This window comes from Paroedura picta, chromosome 1 (genome assembly GCF_049243985.1).
Source record: "Paroedura picta isolate Pp20150507F chromosome 1, Ppicta_v3.0, whole genome shotgun sequence".
NCBI classification, from domain to species: Eukaryota; Metazoa; Chordata; class Lepidosauria; order Squamata; family Gekkonidae; genus Paroedura; species Paroedura picta.
This window is the reverse complement of record NC_135369.1, coordinates 90,542,658-90,562,629: the sequence shown is the minus strand read 5'-3', so window position 1 is coordinate 90,562,629 and position 19,972 is coordinate 90,542,658. Positions and strand designations below refer to the sequence as shown.

Sequence of the window (19,972 nt, the reverse complement as noted above, 5' to 3'; positions counted from 1 at the left end):
GATCATTTCAGAGACCTTTACAAAGAAAACAGATTTCTGTTCTGTTCTTCCTGCTATATCTATCAACATTAAGAAATTTGCTGCAGGCATGTTCACAGTCTTTGGAACCACATACATCTGTGAACAAACCTTTTCCAAGTTGAAAATTGTGAAATCGAAGTGTAGGTCAAGGCTTACATATGAACGTTTACATGATATTTACATATTTTAAGAGTGTCTGTCACAAACCTTGACTTCAACAGCCACAAAAATCACACTGACTAGGTAAGCATGGTTAGATAAATAAAAAGATTCCACAGTAAAATATTGTTCCAAAATGGACTGCATTAGTTAATATTTCTTCATTTATCTTTGAATGTTTACTTTTGATCTAAATAAGTAGGTTAATAATTTTTTTACATTTTGGTTTAAGATGTTGGCCCTCTTTAGGCACTGGACATGCTAATGCGGCCTCCATATGCCAAAAGGTTGGGGACCCCTGATCTAGAGATTTTATCTCATAACTGACTTTACATCCACTCTTACTTCATTCTTTCTTCAAGAAGCTGAGAGAAACATACACTTTTTCCCTTCCCCATTTTCTTCTCACAACAACCTTGTGGGGTAGGTTAGACACCCACAAAGCTTTATGGCCAAAAGGGAATTTGAACCAAGCATAGTTAAACTTTCTCATCTCAATAGCAGCTTATGCAAGATAATTCAGCTTTGATTAATTTCTTAAAATCTAATTCAATACACATACATGGTTCTCGAAAAAATCAGCTAAAGATAGTTTACTCCAGTCCCATTTTATTTGATGGGGCTTACTCCCAAGAATGAGCCTCTTGTGGTGCAGGAGCCTCTTGTGGCGCAGAGTGGTAAGGCAGCTGTCTGAAAGCTTTGCCCATGAGGCTGGGAGTTCAATCCCAGCAGCCGGCTCAAGGTTGACTCAGCCTTCCGTCCTTCCGAGGTCGGTAAAATGAGTACCCAGCTTGCTGCTGGGGGGTAAACGGAAATGACTGGGGAAGGCACTGGCAAACCACCCCGTATTGAGTCTGCCATGAAAACTCTAGAGGGCGTCACTCCAAGGGTCAGACATGACTCGGTGCTTGCACAGGGGATACCTTTACCTTTACCTTTACCTTTACTCCCAAGAAAGCATTCTAGGATAGCAAAGAATAACAACAGGCAAATTGGATCACACATTAAATGAATCAAGATCTTTTAAAATGTTTTTGGACTCTCTGCTTTGTGTTAGCAGGTTTCTGCAAAACGGTGAAGCAATGTTTTCTTATTGTTGTATTCAGTGAACAAAAATAAAGGCTTTTATGGCTAATTTATTATTAGCACTATACTGATCTGAAGTGTGTGTATATGTGTGCATATGTAGTGCTGTCAAATTGTTTCCAACTTATGGCAACCCTATGAATGAATGTCCTCCAAAACCTCCTATCATTAACAGCTTCTCTCAGCTCTTGCAAACTGAGAGCCATGTCAATCCATCTCATGTTTGACGCATACTTGAAGCATTCCATCTCATGCTGGGTCTTCCTTTTTCTCCTGCTACCATCAACTTTTCCTAGCATAAACCAGTGACTTGTGTCTTTTCATAATGCAACCAAAATGTGATAGTGTCAGTTTAATCATTTTAGCTTCTATGGAGAATTCAAGTTTGATTTGGTCTAGACCCCACTTGTTTTTCACTGTCCATGGTACTTATAAGACTTTCCTCCAACACTACATCTGTTCCCTCTTAATAAAACAGGAAGGGGTGTTGGGGTGGGCTGTGTCCGTGATCAAAACTCCCGGATTGGCCCCTTGGCCCCGGACTGACAAGTGGAGGGGCCAATCAGAAGGCGTTCACCAGGACAGACCAGAGTTCCAGGGCAATCTGGAGACATGGCTGTCAGTCTGCTCCTGACCACCACAGGGAGAAGAGGTCAACAGGGCTGCCAAGGGAAATGAGAACAGAGGCTGCGCCAGCCCTTTTCGCCCCAAGGCTGTCCTAATTGTCATGTCCAACTGCAAATTGCCTCAGAACCCTGACAGAGCTGGCAGGAGACTGGAGACTGCGCTCCCTCCCCCTCCCTTCAGGCCTATTGCGAAGGAACCTCTGACAGCCCCTGATTGAGGCATTTTCCTTCAGAGAGCAATGCAGGGGAGACTGAGGGCCTTCCTTTTGAGGGTGGGGAACTTTCCCCTTCTGCCAAACAGTTGCCTGACAGGGAGGCCAAAGAAAAGCCCCTTCTCACTTAAAATACTGCTCTGGCCGGGGGTTAGACACAGCCAAGCCATGTTTTTTTCTTCTTTGCAACTATCCGCAGATTTGAGGCCACTGCACAGCGTTCTTTTGTCTCCTGTTTCATCGGCACAACAACCCTGTGCAGTAGGCCCCAAGTCTTTCAATTCAACAACAACCTGTGTGGGAGGCATTAAATATTTCTTCTCTACCACAACCCTGTCCAAAGTAGCCCCTTCTGCCTGGGGAGCTGATCTTTATACTCTGCAGGTGAGCTTGCACAGGGGATACCTTTACCTTTATGGTCAAGACTACTGTGCACAGCTTCCCTGTGAGGCTCTCTACCCCACCTCCCTCATCAGGAGTCTGCTATGGGGAGAGGAAGGGAAGACGATTGGAAAATGCTTTGAGACACCTGAGGCCTGCTGGGTCACTGCGGTCCATTCCCAGTTCTCTCAGACCTCTCACAGCCCCACATAACTCACAGGTTGACTATTGTGGGGAGACGAATGGAAAAGGTGTTTGTAAACTGCTTTGAAACTCCTTTGGGTAGTAAACAACAGGGTACAAAAATCCGTTCTTCTTCTAAGGAGCAACCATGAAAGAAGCATGTGGGCACATAACATTTTATCAACAGTGAAAAAATGGAAAAGAAGGAACAGGGTGGACACCTGTGTACTGTGACCACCCCATGTGTATTAGGGCAGAGGGGCATTTCAACGTCTGTGGCCTAATTCACACAAGAAGGGAAATGATGCAGAACTGGGGGGAATTGATTGCCATGTAATCTTCCCCTAAGAAGAGTCTCCAGTCTGATTTTCCTTCTCATATATTTGAAGAGATCGTTCTAGAAAGCTCATCTGTAACCACTATGCCACAATTCCCAGAGGTCACTTCTCTCCCATACTCAATGAACATTCCAAACCACAGGTTAATGACACCCATATGTCCACACCCATGCCCTTATTTGCCGCCACGCAACCACAACCTCCCACACAACACACACATTCAACTCCTCCCCTTCCTCTTCCCACTGTCAAGCTCTAGCACCCGTTGTATTCTTGGGCTTTGGGCTCCCCTAGTTTTAAATAAATCAACTGTCTTCCTGTCATTTTTCTTTGTTGATCAGTTTTCACACCCATTCATTTCTCCGTATCCTGTGCTAAATGTAGCCTCTTGTCTGGAATACAGATTACACAGCAAAAAAAGACAGATGCTGTGTGCCACACCCATTTCTTTTAAAGTATGGAAAAAGCTAAAATAATTTCATGTAAAAGCCTTTATTTTTGTACAATAAGGGTTTATTCTTATTGAAATTCAGATGGTAAGAGGACAGCATTTCCCTTTTGTTGTTATGTGCGAAGTCGTGTCCGACCCATCGCGACCCCATGGACAATGATCCTCCAGGCCTTCCTGTCCTCTACCATTCCCTGGAGTCCTTTTAAGTTTGCACCTACTGCTTCAGTGACTCCATCCATCCACCTCATTCTCTGTCGTCCCCTTCTTCTTTTGCCCTCGATCACTCCCAGCATTAGGCTCTTCTCCAGGGAGTCCTTCCTTCTCATGAGGTGGCCAAAGTATTTGAGTTTCATCTTCAGGATCTGGCCTTCTAAAGAGCAGTCAGGGCTGATCTCCTCTAGGACTGACCGGTTTGTTCGCCTTGCAGTCCAAGGGACTCGCAAGAGTCTTCTCCAGCACCAGAGTTCAAAAGCCTCAATTCTTTGACGCTCGGCCTTCCTTACGGTCCAACTTTCGCAGCCATACATTGCAACTGGGAATACCATAGCCTTGACTAAACGCACTTTTGTTGGCAGGGTGATGTCTCTGCTTTTTAGGATGCTGTCTAGATTTGCCATAGCTTTCTTCCCCAGGAGCAAGCGTCTTTTAATTTCTTGGCTGCAGTCCCCATCTGCAGTGATCTTGGAGCCCAGGAAAATAAAATCTGTCACTACCTCCATTTCTTCCCCATCTATTTGCCAGGAATTGAGAGGGCCGGCTGCCATGATCTTTGTTTTCTTGATGTTGAGTTTCAAGCCAACTTTTGCACTCTCCTCCTTCACCCGCATCAACAGGCTCTTTAGTTCCTCTTCACTTTCTGCCATTAGAGTGGTATCATCTGCATATCTAAGGTTGTTGATATTTCTCCCTGCAATCTTGATCCCAATTTGTGACTCCTCTAGTCCCACCTTTCTCATGATGTGCTCCGCATACAAGTTAAATAGGCAAGGCGACAGTATACAGCCTTGCCGAACTCCTTTCTCAATTTTGAACCAATCCGTGATTCCATGTTCAGTTCTCACTGTTGCTTCTTGACCTGCATATAAATTTCTCAAGAGACAAATAAGATGCTCTGGTATTCCCATCTCTTTAAGAACTTGCCACAATTTGTTGTGCTCCACACAATCAAAGGCTTTAGCATAGTCAATGAAGCAGAAGTAGATGTTCTTCTGGAACTCCCTAGCTTTTTCCATGATCCAGCGTATGTTGGCAATTTGATCTCTAGTTCCTCTACCTCTTCGAAATCCTGCCTGTACTTCTGGAAGTTCTCGGTCCACATATTGCTGGAGCCTAGCTTGTAGGATTTTGAGCATAACTTTGCTAGCATGAGAAATGAGTGCAATGGTGCGGTAGTTTGAACATTCTTTGGCATTGCCCTTCTTTGGGATTGGAATGTAAACTGACCTTTTCCAATCCTGTGGCCATTGCTGAGTTTTCCAAATTTGCTGGCATATTGAGTGTAGCACTTTTACTGCATCGTCCTTTAAGATTTTGAATAGTTCAACTGGAATGCTGTCACCACCACTAGCTTTATTGTTGCTCAGACTTCCTAAGGCCCATTTGACTTCACATTCCAGGATGTCTGGCTCCAGGTCAGTAACTACCCCACTGTGGTCATCAGGGATGTTAAGCTCGCTCTTGTATAGTTCTTCTGTATAATTTTGCCACCTTTGCTTAATCTCTTCTGCTTCTGTGAGGTCCCTACCATTTTGGTCCCTTATCATACCCATCTTTGCATGAAATGTTCTCTTCATATCTCTAATTTTCTTGAAAAGATCTCTGGTCCTCCCCATTCTATTGTTTTCTTCTATTTGTTTGCACTGTTCATTTAAGAAGGCATTCTTATCTCTTCTAGCTTTTCTCTGGAATTCTGCATTCAATTGGGTGTATCTTTCTCTTTCTCCCTTGCCTTTCACTTCCCTTCTCTCCTTAGCTATTTGTAAAGCTTCCTCAGACAGCCATTTTGATTTCTTGCATTTCTTTTTCTTTGGGATGGTTTTAGTTGCTACCTCTTGTACAATGTTGCGAACCTCCGTCCATAGTTCTTCAGGCACTCTGTCTATCAGATCTAATTCCTTAAATCTATTTGTCACCTCTACTGTATATTCGTCGGGGATATGATTTAGTTCGTACCTGAGTGGCCTAGTGCTTTTCCCTACTTTCTTCAATTTAAGCCTAAATTTTGCAACAAGAAGCTCATGATCTGAACCACAATCAGCTCCTGGTCTTGTTTTTATTGCCTGTATAGAACTTTTCCATCTTTGGCTGCAGAGTACATAGTCAATCTGATTTCTGTGTTGACCGTCTGGTGATGTCCATGTGTAGAGTCGTCTCTTGGGTTGTTGGAAAAGAGTGTTTGCTATGACCATTGTATTCTCTTGACAAAATTCTACCAGCCTGTGCCCTGCTTCATTTTGTACTCCAAGGCCAAACTTGCCTGTTATCCCAGTTATCTTTTGGCTTCCTACTTTAGCATTCCAATCCCCCATGATGATAAGCACATCATTTTTGGGCGTTGCTTCTAGAAGGTGTTGTAGGGCTTCATAGAACTGATCAACTTCATCCTCTTCAGCAGCAGTGGTTGGCGCATAGACCTGGATCACTGTGATGTTGAATGGTTTGCCTTGGATTCGAACTGAGATCATCCTGTCATTTTGGGGATTGTATCCCAAGACTGCTTTTCCTACTCTCTTATTGATTATGAAGGCTACTCCATTTCTTCTGCGAGATTCTTGTCCACAGTAGTATATCTGATGGTCATCTGAATTAAATTCACCCATTCCTGTCCATTTTAGTTCACTGATTCCTAAAATGTCGATGTTCAGTCTTCTCATTTCTTGTTTAACCACGTCCAGCTTGCCTTGATTCATGGATCTGACGTTCCAGGTTCCTATGGAATAAAAATCTTTACAGCATCGGACTGTCTTTTCGCCACCAGTTACTTCCACAACTGAGCGTCCTTTCGGCTTTGGCCCAGCCGCTTCATTCATTCTGGCGCTACTCGTACTAGCCGTCTGCTCATCCCCAGTAGCATATTGGACACCTTCCGACCTGAGGGGCTCATCTTCCGGCGTCATATCGTTATGCCTATTGGAACTGTCCATAGAGTTTTCATGGCAAAGATACTGGAGTGGTTTGCCATTGCCTTCTCCAGTGGATCACCTTTTGTCAGAGCTCTCAGCTATGACCTGTCCGTCTTGGGTGGCCCTGCACGGCATAGCTCATAGCTTCACTGAGCTACGCAAGCCCCCTTGCCACAACAAGGCAGCGATCCTTGAAGGGGGAGCATTTCCCTACATTTCCTTATTAGTTCATCACAGCTTAGCTCTGTTTTATGGTCATATTTGACACTGTGTTTCCATCTGTGAAAATAGATTTGAAAAGGCAGTTGGTAGTAAAAAGTAGCAGCATGTGATGCTCCCTCTGGGCAAAGCCACCTTGATCTGCCATGACCTTCCCTGTAGTGGAGGACCTGCAAGGCCTCAGGGGAGGGGGATTGTACCATCTTGCTGTTCTGTCATTCTGCATCCTCTGCTCTTCCACACTGCTTGAGCATAGATACTTCATTCTCCCTGGTAGACTGCAGATCATCCTTAAATAGGCCGCCCTTCCACTTGGCTTGCTCCTCTCTTCTACCTAACCAGTAGTATCCTCAGCTGCACCTACTTCCAGGGCTGCTCCCTTTCCCAGGCAGGGTATGATGATGTGACTGGCCTAACTGGCTACCAAATTCTACTACCACACCTACAGTTTGCAACACCATTGGCCCAGCTGCTACAGCTGCCAGTGATATAGGACTTGTCTCAGCCAAGTAGGAATGCCAGTCAGCAGACTGGGTCTGGGGATTTTCTGGAATTACAGCTTATCTCCAGACTAAAGAGATCAGTTCCCCTGGAGAAAATGGTTGCTTTGGATAGTGAACTCCATAGCATAATACTCCGCTGAGTTCCCCCCCCCCACCCCAAATCCTGCCCACCCCCAAAGTCTCCAGGCATTTCCCAACCCAGCTGACAACCCTATAGTCAAGTTGTTGCTGTAGGTTTGGGCCAGATGCAGCATTTGTGTGGTGCTGGATAAAACCCTGTCCATCACGGCTACTAAAAACACCAGAAATAAGAATAAGGGGTCCCTTCCAGGAAATAATCAACCTCTCCCTTAAAACGGGCGAATTTTTGGAGGGATTGAAAGAGGCAGTAGTACACCCGCTGCTGGAAAAATATCTCTAGTTCGCAAGAGCCCGACAACTACCAACCCTTTCCCACTTAGCATTCCTGAGAAAAATGGTTGAAAGGGCTGTTGCGGACCAAATATCAGCATTCCTGGAAGAATCTTCAGTTTTAGACCCATTCCAATCAGGTTTCCAGCCTGGCCATGGGGTAGAAACAGAGCTAGTCACCCTGATGAATGACCTCTGTCACCAGTTGGACCGAGGCGGGTTGGTACTGCTTGTACTATTAAATCTGTCAGCAGTGTTTGACACAGTCAACCATGAGCTTCTAAGCTCACCACCTCGCTGAAACCAGAATATGGGGAACAGCCCTTCAATGGCTGATCTCCTTTCTCCGGGGTCTCAGAGGGTAGCAATAGGAGAGGGATCTTCAAGCTGCCACCGACATACATGCAGAGTCCCATAGGGAGTAGTCCTCTCTTCAATCCTGTTTAACATCTTCATACGCTCTGTTGCTCAGCTGGTACAGAAGTTCAGGCTGGGATGTCACCAATATGTGGATGACACCCAGCTCTTCCTCCTAATGGATGGCGACCCTGATTTCCCCCAGAAGCATTAGCCAGCTGCTTGGAAGCAGTGGTGAGGTGGTTCAAACAGAGTCATCTAAAGTTCAACCCTTCAAAGATGGAGGTCCTATGGCTAGGCAGGAAGCACACCTGTCCAATCTGGATGGGGTGCAGCTATCAGTGGCTTGCCCCACCAGGAACCTGGGTGTGATCCTGGATGCTTCCCTCAAACCTCCTTCCCTTGAACCTGTAAGACTGACCTGTCTAACTATGGGTCTGTTAGATCTTTTAGTTTGTTCAAATGTTATTTTCTTTACTGTTATATTATTATTGCTGCCTTTCATTCGATATAGTCACTGAGTTTGGTGGACTGTACTTGTTTTCATTCCATGTAAACTGCCCTGAGCCTTAGGGAAGGGCAGTATATTAACGTAATAAATAAATTAAATAAACATAGCTTTAGAATGTACAGTTATGCTTAATACAGAGCTGACTTGTTGAGTACAAAAATCAAAACCTTTAAGCTGCTACTGAACTGTTATTGTTACATGGAATATGTATTGCATTTTTGGGTCATGTAGATTTTTGATTAAATAAGTGAGTCCAGTAGCACCTTTAAATGAGTCCAGTAGCACCTTTAAATGAGTCCAGTAGCACCTTTAAAGCCAACCAAGTTTTATTCATGGTATAAGATCTCATAATGTTTAAGAATAAAACTAGAGCAATTTGACTGCAAAAAAGTCATCATATTTATTAGCCCAGTGATACTCATTCAGTAGTTCAGGAGCCATATGTAGCACTTTTAACATGCCATATGTCCTTTTGTGACCACTGTTTCCCATGACACCTGTCCCATGTTCCTGAAAAGTGAGCAATTTCTTTAGAAATTTCATCATTATAATGGGACCAATATAAAAGTAACAGTTTTTTCTAAAATACAAGGCAACTTGACAATGATGATTTTGTCAAGGGTTTGGAGATGAAGGGTTTCCTTGGCCATGGGCAGTCGAATAAGACTATGGAATAGGACATACCACTATTGAATGCTAACTCATAATGCATAATGTTTTACAAGCAAAAACATATCATGGAGAGAGGCGCTTAACCATGGTCTCCTGGAGCACTAGATTTCAACTTACAGGAACTTTTAACATAGGGAAGCATTTTTAACATCAGTCCGAGTGCTGAAGAAGCTAAAAGCTTACACGTTGTTTTGTGTTATAACATAAGTTGCAAGTCTTTCACTCAATTCCCAAGGGCTGGCTAAGGTTCAACAGTGGTAAGGATAGATAACCCTACATGCTAAGAAGTACTATAACAACTAAAAGTGTTATATTATACGTATATTATTCCTTTTGTGTTTTGGGGTGGTATGCAGGGCATACAGTACTCCTATGGCTCTTCTGGTTGATGGGAATTGCTAATGCAGCAATCTACAGTGTGAGTACCTGTGGCAACTGGTCTGCTGTAACAAACCTGAGTGGTGCTCCTCTGGTTCAGCAGGTGCCTAATGAGAGCCTATTTTTCCTCACAGTCCTTCAGGGGGGTGGAGGACAGTCCTGCTCTCATCTGTGGTTGCTGCATTTGAGGGGAGGCAGTTGTAGCTTCCTGTCCTAGTGCAGTTGGAGGTTTGGGAGTGAAATCAGACACTGCCACACCATGCCTCTGTGGAAAGAGATTATGGGACAGCCCCTGCTGCACCTTGACTTATTTCTAATAAATAATAAAGTTTTATTTTTAGCCTGTCCATCCAGTTGCTCAGAGCAAGTAATAGCTTTCATAAAACATTATAGAAAAGTTAAAACATTAACTAAATGCCACCAAGTAAAAAATTCCCAGGCTGGGGTGGGGGGGGGGTCTGGAATCGGAGACTAGTCTGTTCATCTCCCTGAGTGAGGCCAGCTTTTTGTTGGTGGATGATATTTTGGACACCAACTATAAGCCTGGCAGAATAACTTCTGTGTTTTAGAAGACGAGGTTGGGCACTGCTGTGCTTCTAGTGGAGGGAGGCAGAGGAATATAGGTACTTCCCCACCAAGACTTAATACAGGGTAGGCAGATAACAAGGAGGTCAGGCACAGAGAGGCTGGCTTGTGTGCCCAAGTTGCTTAAGGCACCCAAAATAATTTAGCTTCCTGGGTGATCTTGGGCCAGTCATCCACATTCAGCCTAATGAATATAACCTTCACAGGTTATATGGATAAAATGGAAAATGGAGAAGAGGACAACAATGGAAGCCATTTGGAGTCCTCTTGAGAAAAAATGCAGGATACAAACACATAAAAATATGTAATGGAGCATGGTGGCTTGATGGGAGAGATTAGCCTCTCTGTGTAGGTTCAATCCCAGGTATTTTCAATGCCATTTTCTGCCTGAGATTCTGAAAAGGTACTACCAGAGTAGACATTATACAGCTGGGTAGACCACTGGCATACCTTAGTATAATGCAGTTTTGTGTGTACATAATAAGCCCTACAAATACCTATTATGCTGTGGAAATAATTGGAGACTTCTGTTTTTAATATTTTCTTTCCATCTTTCCATCATAATAAGTGTATCAAATATACAAGGCAGTTATGGGTTAACAGAAGCACTGCATCTACATAAAACACAGATGCATTTATTTTGATACTTAATTTAGCTATTTTGCAAGAACACCATAATAAGCATATTAAAATCAACACTATAGGCATTCAAAGGGTGTCCATGTAATGATTCTACTTTCTTTGGAAGAATGGTGCCTTCATTTATTCACTGAATTGGAACATTTAGTCTGTACTTATAAGCATATTCACTTGGACATTTCCAAGTAAATCTATCCTAGATTTGCTAATTTCATCACACTAATTTCAGAATAAAGAAAGTTGATAGAAAGTTTCCCACAGGTCAAAGTGTTTAGGCACATCTAGAGATGGCCATAGCCAAAGGACAGTGTCTGGGTGGCAGGTTAACATGGATAGAGAGGTTGTCGAGAGGCATTTAGCTGCACTGGATGAGTTCAAATCCCCTGGTCCGGATGAAATGCACCCGAGAGTACTCAAAGAACTTTCCAGAGAACTTGCACAGCCCTTGTCCATCATCTTCGGAACCTCTTTAAGGACTGGAGATGTCCCGGAGGACTGGAAGAGAGCAAATGTTATTCCGATCTTCAAAAAAGGGAGGAAGGATGACCCGGGAAACTACAGACCAATGAGTCTGACCTCTGTTGTGGGGAAGATAATGGAGCAGATATTAAAGGGAGCGATCTGCAAACGTCTGGAGGACAATTTGGTGATCCAAGGAAGTCAGCATGGATTTGTCTCCAACAGGTCCTGCCAGACCAACCTGGTTTCCTTTTTTGACCAAGTAACAGGTTTGCTGGATCAGGGAAATTTGGTTGATGTCATTTACTTGGATTTTAGTAAAGCTTTTGACAAGGTTCCCCATGATGTTCTGATGGATAAATTGAAGGACTGCAATCTGGATTTTCAGATAGTCAGGTGGGTAGGGAATTGGTTAGAGAACCGCACTCAAAGAGTTGTTGTCAATGGTGTTTCATCAGACTGGAGAGAGGTGAGTAGCGGGGTACCTCAGGGCTCGGTGCTCGGCCCGGTACTTTTTAACATATTTATTAATGATCTAGATGAGGGGGTGGAGGGACTACTCATCAAGTTTGCAGATGACACCAAATTGGGAGGACTGGCAAATACTCCGGAAGATAGAGACAGAGTTCAACGAGATCTGAACACAATGGAAAAATGGGCAAATGAGAACAAGATGCAATTTAATAAAGATAAGTGTAAAGTTCTGCATCTGGGTCAGAAAAATGAAAAGCATGCCTACTGGATGGGGGATACGCTTCTAGGTAGCACTGTGTGTGAACGAGACCTTGGGGTACTTGTGGATTGTAAACTAAACATGAGCAGGCAGTGTGATGCAGCGGTAAAAAAGGCGAATGCCATTTTGGGCTGTATCAACAGAGGCATCACATCAAAATCACAAGATGTCATAGTCCCATTGTATACGGCACTGGTCAGACCACACCTGGAGTACTGTGTGCAGTTCTGGAGGCCTCACTTCAAGAAGGACGTCGATAAAATTGAAAGGGTACAGAGGAGAGCGACGAAGATAATCTGGGGCCAAGGGACCAAGCCCTATGAAGATAGGTTGAGGGACTTGGGAATGTTCAGCCTGGAGAAAAGGATGTCGAGAGGGGACATGATAGCCCTCTTTAAGTATTTGAAAGGTTGTCACTTGGAGGAGGGCAGGATGCTGTTTCTGCTGGCTGCAGAGGAGAGGACACGCAGTAATGGGTTTAAACTTCAAGTACAACGATTTAGGCTAGATATCAGGAAAAAGTTTTTCACAGTCAGAGTAGTTCAGCAGTGGAATAGGCTGCCTAAGGAGGTGGTGAGCTCCCCCTCACTGGAAGTCTTCAAGCAAAGGCTGGATACACACTTTTCTTGGATGCTTAGGGCTAATCCTGCGTTGAGCAGGGGGTTGGACTAGATGGCCTGTATGGCCCCTTCCAACTCTATGATTCTATGATTCTATGATTCTATAATCTAAACATTGTCTAATATACTTTAAAAAAAAGTTCCCTCAAGTCAACAGTCCCGAACAAACTAAGGCTTATGGCTTTCAGAGTTGAAAACCACAATCAATCAAAAAAACAAGTCACAAATCTCAGAATATTATAGATCGTATTTACCTCACTTTAGCAAGATGAGGAGAATTCATGCATGGAACTGTGTAGAAAGTAAACACACCGGACATATATGGACTTGACAGATTTCAAAGAGATAGAATTAGGTATAAAGAAGCCATGAGACTATGCAAGAAAGAGTGGGAAGGCATCATCTGAAGTTTTAAAGACAAAACCATATGAATGCTCCCTTTCCCTCCACACCTTTTAGGAATACTCACTTATGATGTCAGTCATGTATGTTGCACCTCCACTACAATGTATTAGTTACTTCTGGTAAGGGGTAGGGAATTATTATCCCACAATATAGGCATGAGTACTTAAATATTAACACTAAATGAAGAGGAGAGTTCAACATATCAGTGCTATTTTGGGCAGGAGCCTCACATCAAGTATAATATGTATTTCAACTCTGAAATGCACTGGATTTATTTAAGCAAAAAAGGGAGGGGGGCAGAACAGAAGAATCTCACATACACTTTATCTTTCCTCAGACTAACGATAGTCAATTTTGTTCAAATATGTACTTTGCATTGCTTTTCTTCTGCCACTGAAGCCAAGGCTATATATCAAGGGCTTCTAAAAGTTTCCCATCTGGGCACTGACCAGATTCTGCCCTGCTTAGTTTTCACAAGATGGCTATATCATTGGGTCTCCTCAACCCACAGCATGAAATCTCAAGAAATCTCAAGAATTGAGAACTTCCAGTGCAATAAGTAGACCTCAAAAAGTGGCACTAGCTAGGATTTTAGAAACAAGTGGCAGCACTGATTTCTAAACAAATAACTTCTGGAAAAGAACTGCTTGCAGTTACATTATTTGTATGCATTTTATTTGCTTCTAAATTGTGGGTATATTCTCCTCAGAAAGTTTATTTACATTGCTTTGTAATTCTTACAAGGACTCGTGCTTACAAAAAATTAGTCAAGCCTGTGAAAAATGTTGTCCTGTATAAAAATGTTCAGTGCCTAAATGTCAACTAATGTCAATGTCAACTAATTAAAGGGAAATACAAGACAGGACAGCAAATATTTAAAATTACTGTCTCTCTTGTCTGTTCTCTTGAATATTTAAATTAGCTTCTAAACCAAGGGATACAATCAGACCCCTCTCTTCAGCTTGTCCAAAACTTACAAAGAAATATTGCTTGCATAATTGCCTCTTTGTCTCTCTTGAGGTATTCTAAAGTAAGGTAAAACTTTTTTAAAGATTTTTTTTCTTTAAGATGAAAACAAATTCCAAACTGTTGTTCACAATTATCCATTTCACAGTAAAATTCAAAATTCAAAAGATCACAATTAAAGTTTCTGGTCTCTCAAAGATCATGTAGCTGTAAAGAGAACTGAATTAAGTATTTGCCTGTTAAATATGGGGATGTGTTTCCTTTAGAAGAGGAAATTCTCTTAAGGAAGTTGTTTTAAGATAAATAAAAGTTCAGGATGAAGCCAGCAAAAGGTGTGAAGGATTTCTCTTTGATTTCACAATTTGTGTATTTGGGCTGAGACACAGACTACATTTTATGCACATATTAATAGGATGCTAATAAGCCTACAATTTCTATTTTAACATGGGTTTGTAGAGACAGCCTGATATATTAGGCTTCTTAAGAGAGAAGTTGTCTTTCTTCTTGCAGTGAGGCGCTTGGGCTCAGTACTTTAGGATTCAGAGGGGTGGTGAAGAAAAGGCTTGTGAAATTCTTTATTTTGGTCTCAGACAGTTCAGTACCTAAATCAAGCAATTAAAATTTAAAAAGTTGTGCTGTGTTGCAATTTAAAACACTGAACCAAATGATTTCCTCTTTGATATTATAGTCAACTGAACAAAAATAAACGTAGTTGAAACCAGCAGTATTTTAAATAATTTATACACGTAACTCTCGTATCCAGAGCAGTCTTTTATGGACTCACTGGTATCTCATGGAAAATTTTGGAAAAGAAATTTAAAGTAAATATTTTGATTTATTCTACCCTACCTTTCTGCCCTCATCCGGGACTCCAAGGCAGTTAACAGATTAAAAACATACATAATAAAATCACATGTTAAAAACCATTAAAACCAACAACTCCCCCAACATTATTAAAACAATTAAATCCATAGATAAATATAGATTTACTAATACTAATTAAAATATCACAAATGTATTAATTTGTCTAAAAACTGTAGGGAACACGAATACCGCCCTGAGCCAGCTTGCTAGGAGGGCAGTATGAAAACCAAATAAATAAATCAAATAAGGTCTTTAAAAGAACAAGAAAACACACATAACAATTTGTTCCCATCCTCACCATTACTTGAAGAAAAAATAAGACCAAGGCTCCATAAAATATATTTTGAGCTTTGAATGTACACTGATAAAGAAATTAATTTAGAAACAATCCTTAAAAGGCACCATTGAATTTAAAATTGATAATTATCACTTTTTTCTTTACATTTTATATCATCAAAAGGGGAGATTATGCTAATTGAAGCAGTTTTCAAAATAATTGTCTACACTTTCCCTCCAAACCAAACAAGGAGACTGAATTTATTCCAAGATTTATTTCATTTTCAGATTCTCAATCTTCCAGATTCTCCATGACTTCTGCATTGGAAAGTGTAAGTTCTTTGCTTCTGGCTGCAGCATGACAGCCACCACCAAATATTCCATGCATCTTCTGCAAGTAGTGTATCCATACTCCGGTCAATTTCTCACTATTGCTTCATCAGTGATGGAGTACTTATGCTCAGTTTTGTAGAAGCTTCCCAGAATACTAGATCACCTTTGAAAGTTCAACACTGTGATTTTAATGTGAGGACATCTGTAAAGTAACAATAAGAGCCTCTTGTGGCACAGAGTGGTAAGGCAGCAGACATGCAGTCTGAAAGCTCTGCCCATGAGGCTGGGAGTTCAATTCCAGCAGCCAGCTCTAAGGTTGACTCAGCCTTCCATCCTTCCAAGGTCGGTAAAATGAGTAACCAGCTTGCTGGGGGGTAGATGGTAATGACTGGGGAAGGCACTGGCAAACCACCCCATATTGAGTCTGCCATGAAAACACTAGAGGGCGTCATCCCAAGGGTCAGACATAATACCTTTACCTTTTAAAGTAACAATAACTATTGCAAAGCTGTCACAAATTTTGATTTAACCTCTCAAAAATATCTACAACAGAGTATCTCTTTTAGTTACCTATATGGCTGCTTTGGTCATTCCTAATACACATGTGACATTTCCTTTTTGGAAAGCAAACCCATATGCCTCATAACAAAAACTACTTTTAAAATTGCTCTCACTTTTAAAGTGGTTTTGCTCTGCAACAAGAAGGATTTCTCCAGGACAAATACAATTTTTTTCAACAAAATTCACACTCATATCCTGTATCTCATTGTATGTCGGACTATATACCAATAGCACATAATAAAGAAATAGCCTCCTGATTATCCTTACTCCCCTTATTATGACATTATGTTTCATTACAATGTACATTAGTTAATCTGGACTAAATATGAGCCCAGATCCAGAGTTGTCAAAACCCCATTTGGGAGGGAAATGTCCCTCCTTCCCATTGCCCACTGCCACGAGAATTTTTAAAAAAAAATTGATATAGGCAATTGATAGATTTAGGAATTGCTGGAAATTTGATGGTACCATACAGTTTTCAGCAATTACTAGCGCTACCTATCTTCACTTGCTTTTTTTAAAACTGGAAATTACATGATACCACAGCCAACAGTAGCTCCCCTATATCCCTGCTTACTGCCATTCTGCTGCCTGGCAACTCTACAGTTAGATCCTTTGGCATTATTATTATTGTAGTGTTGGATCCATGATCTTCATTCCTGAAACAGAACTTTCCCCATCCCTCTCCGCCTGCAGTAATCCTTGAGAGCTTGGGAGGGTCAGGGAACTTCCAAGAACAGTGGTGGATGTGATGCGGGGGGAGACTACTGTGGGACTGGAGCAATCACCAAAAAATGCCCACCCTCTTCCACTGGTAGAAAAGGAACTTTGGACCCAAGCCATACTCTGGAATTGCTCCTGTTCATCTATAAGTAATAAAGAATTTGGTGCATTCTAGAATACAGAATATAAGCCTCTTGTGGCGCAGAGTGGTAAGGCAGCCGTCTGAAAGCTTTGCCCATAAGGCTAGGAGTTCGATCCCAGCAGCCGGCTCAAGGTTGACTCAGCCTTCCATCCTTCCGAGGTCGGTAAAATGAGTACCCAGCTTGCTGCTGGGGGGTAAAACGGTAATGACTGGGGAAGGCACTGGCAAACCACCCCGTATTGAGTCTGCCATGAAAACGCTAGAGGGCGTCACCCCAAGGGTCAGACATGACTCGGTGCGTGCACAGGGGATACCTTTACCTTTACCTTTAGAATACAGAAAGAAACTCCCCAATCAAAATATTTACATAGCCAAGGGGCGGAGTCTCTGACCTTTTGACTCTGAAGATAGCTATGTAGCTGGTCTCTATGGATGGACATGCCCCAGACCACTATTTAATACATAAAAGCCCAAACCCAACTGAGAGGTGAAGTGGTTAGAGTATTAGATTAGGAGCAGGAATGATTAGGCTCGACTCCCTGCTCTGTAATTATAAGGTTGACAAGTGACCCTGAGTCCATCACACTCTCTCAATTTAACCATGTTGGAACATGGAGGAACAATATGATCAGCTGCTTTGGAGCCTCATTATTCAGAACAGTCACCCACCTGATTGCTTCTTTTGGTGCGGGAGTTACTGTGAGGGACATTACACTGCCTGAAAAGCATGGTAACAATACCAATAAACTTAAGAAGCAGTAAATCTGTGGTGGAGTTGATAAAGAGGACAGTATAGGAGAAAACATCAAAGTCTGTCTAATCCAACATAATGGGGCCAACGTCTGCCATTATTTAGTGACTCGGAGTAGGAATGTGCTGCTCTTGATTAAGTGCTTACTTAAAAATAAAACAAAAATGAAAAATTTCATATTAATGGCCCAAATGAAACTACTAGATAATTCTACTTTTGCTTTCTACATTGTTTACTAATTTAACCGAATTAACTTTTGCTTTATATTCCCACTGTCATGATGGTAGTTCATAGTCTGAGGAAGAGTGCTTGCACTCGAAAGCTCACGCCTGGAATACATCTTCGTTGGTCTTAAAGGTGCTACTGGACTCTGATTTTGTTGTACATAGTAAGACAGTCAGCATGGTAAAGTTAGTTAAGAGTCTATGGTTACGATCTGGGAGACCTGGTTTTGAATCCCCAGTCTGCAGTGTGAACTTGATCTAGTTATACATACTCAACCTAAGGTACCTCAAACACTGCTTTGGGTCCACACTGGGGATAATTTGATTATAAATTAAGTAAATAAAACTCCTACCTTTTTGTGTGGGTGCTTAACATGTTGCTGGACTCTGAGATTAGACATTTTGATCTGAATTCGTTGCTTCTGAACTTTCTCATTCAGCAACGTCCTGTAGTGTTCACCTAAGACACTTCTCAGCTTATACAGGTTCTTGAACGTTTCCAGATGATGCTGAAATTTAAAAAAAAAATCACTGTGATAGTTTCCTGGGGCTAGATTATCTTCAATCACTTTACCATCTTTCCTACTTTATTGGAGAATTCCAGGGGAAATAAGTGTTTGAAGATACATAATTCTGGTTTGGCTATAAAAGCCTTTGGCTACCTGAGGTATTAAGTAAACTGACGGGCAAAATGATTTACAAGAACAACATTTAAAAGAACAATGCAAACTGAGATATATTTAGGTAAACGATCAATCCACCAGAAGATGTGTGATTTCAGATTTCGAAATGTCCTAGGCAGACTTACTACATATAAATACAGCACTCTGTTACAATTTAATTTCAGACTAGGTACAGCAAAACCCTGCTGGAATTACATTCATTTACTCAGATGGGGAAACATAGCCAGAGATCTGATACCAATACAGATCTTTAATCCAAACTTCCCTTAAACTAATCCCTCTCTGTCAACCCCAATTTCCATCTGTCAAAAAGTAGCAGCCAGGTCTTAACCCTGTGCTCTCAACCAGCAGTTCAAAGTACTGCTTTCACTGGCTTCTGTGCTGCTGGAGTAATTTTCACTGTTGTACCTATTGCAAAGATATTCAACACTATACACTGAAATTCTCCTGGAGAATGGAAAGAGTAAGATCATATTTTATTTCCAACAAAAGGAGTTCATTAACAAATGACCATATTGAAGTTTTCCGAATTCTCAAACTGGATGCTATAAAGCTAACCTCTAAACAGTATTCCTCGTATGGAACAGCAGGGAAGAGGACACTTTCTGTGCAAATCTAGATACCTTCCCTCAAATTAATGCTTTGATTTTAGGGATATCATTTTCTCAGCATCAAACGGTTACCAATTATTGTTGGAAAATATGCTAAGATTGCAGTAAGCTATGTTGCTTCAGTGCACAATTCCTTGTTCTATGACTAATATAAGAACAAACAATCAAGTGTCCTAGAACTCTTCATGAGATTAGACAGAACATCATCAACAACAATACAAGAGTAGAAACAGAGGGAATCAGATATTCCAGGGCCTGCTAAAGAGTTAGATCTGCAAAATCTTGTCGGAAATACAGGATGTATTGTACATTTAATTAGATTAGGTGAGATTGGTGAAAAGACATTTTGAGGTTACTGAGGTCTATTGGAACAAAGCATTTTAAAAACACACTTTTCCTTTGAAAATACAAAACCCAGAATTAATTTGGATGGGAAAATGTGACTCTTTTCTTACAGCAGGATTTGTAGAGTGCCCTTCTACTCAACACAAATCTGCACTGCCACCTACTGTTGTGCTTTAACTCTATCCCCTTCTAGTAACTATACTTCACAGCTATTTGTGACACACTGCTTCTTGATAAATGACAATAAATCCCCATGCTCCCTTTATTCCATTCTTCCCAAAGCCCTATTCAGTTTTATTCCTACTATGCCATTGCACATCTGCCAGACAAAAAAATCATGCTGAAGACAATATTTTGCAAAATCACAGCATATAAACAGAAGTCATGCTGCCTCTTTCAAAAGTCACTATACTTTCTTTAGA

General features: G+C 41.6%; 1 protein-coding gene across 11 annotated transcripts in view; it reads right to left on the bottom strand.

Annotated features, from left to right (window-relative positions):
• Positions 1 to 19,972, bottom strand: part of LOC143842570 (uncharacterized) — a 108,167-nt gene that overhangs the window by 67,750 nt on the left and 20,445 nt on the right. For all 11 annotated transcript variants that reach the window (XM_077347832.1, XM_077347848.1, XM_077347826.1 and 8 more), the window contains one exon: positions 18,265 to 18,420. In XM_077347832.1, the coding sequence (XP_077203947.1) occupies positions 18,265 to 18,420 (156 nt within the window). The remainder of the gene's footprint in view (positions 1 to 18,264; positions 18,421 to 19,972) is intronic.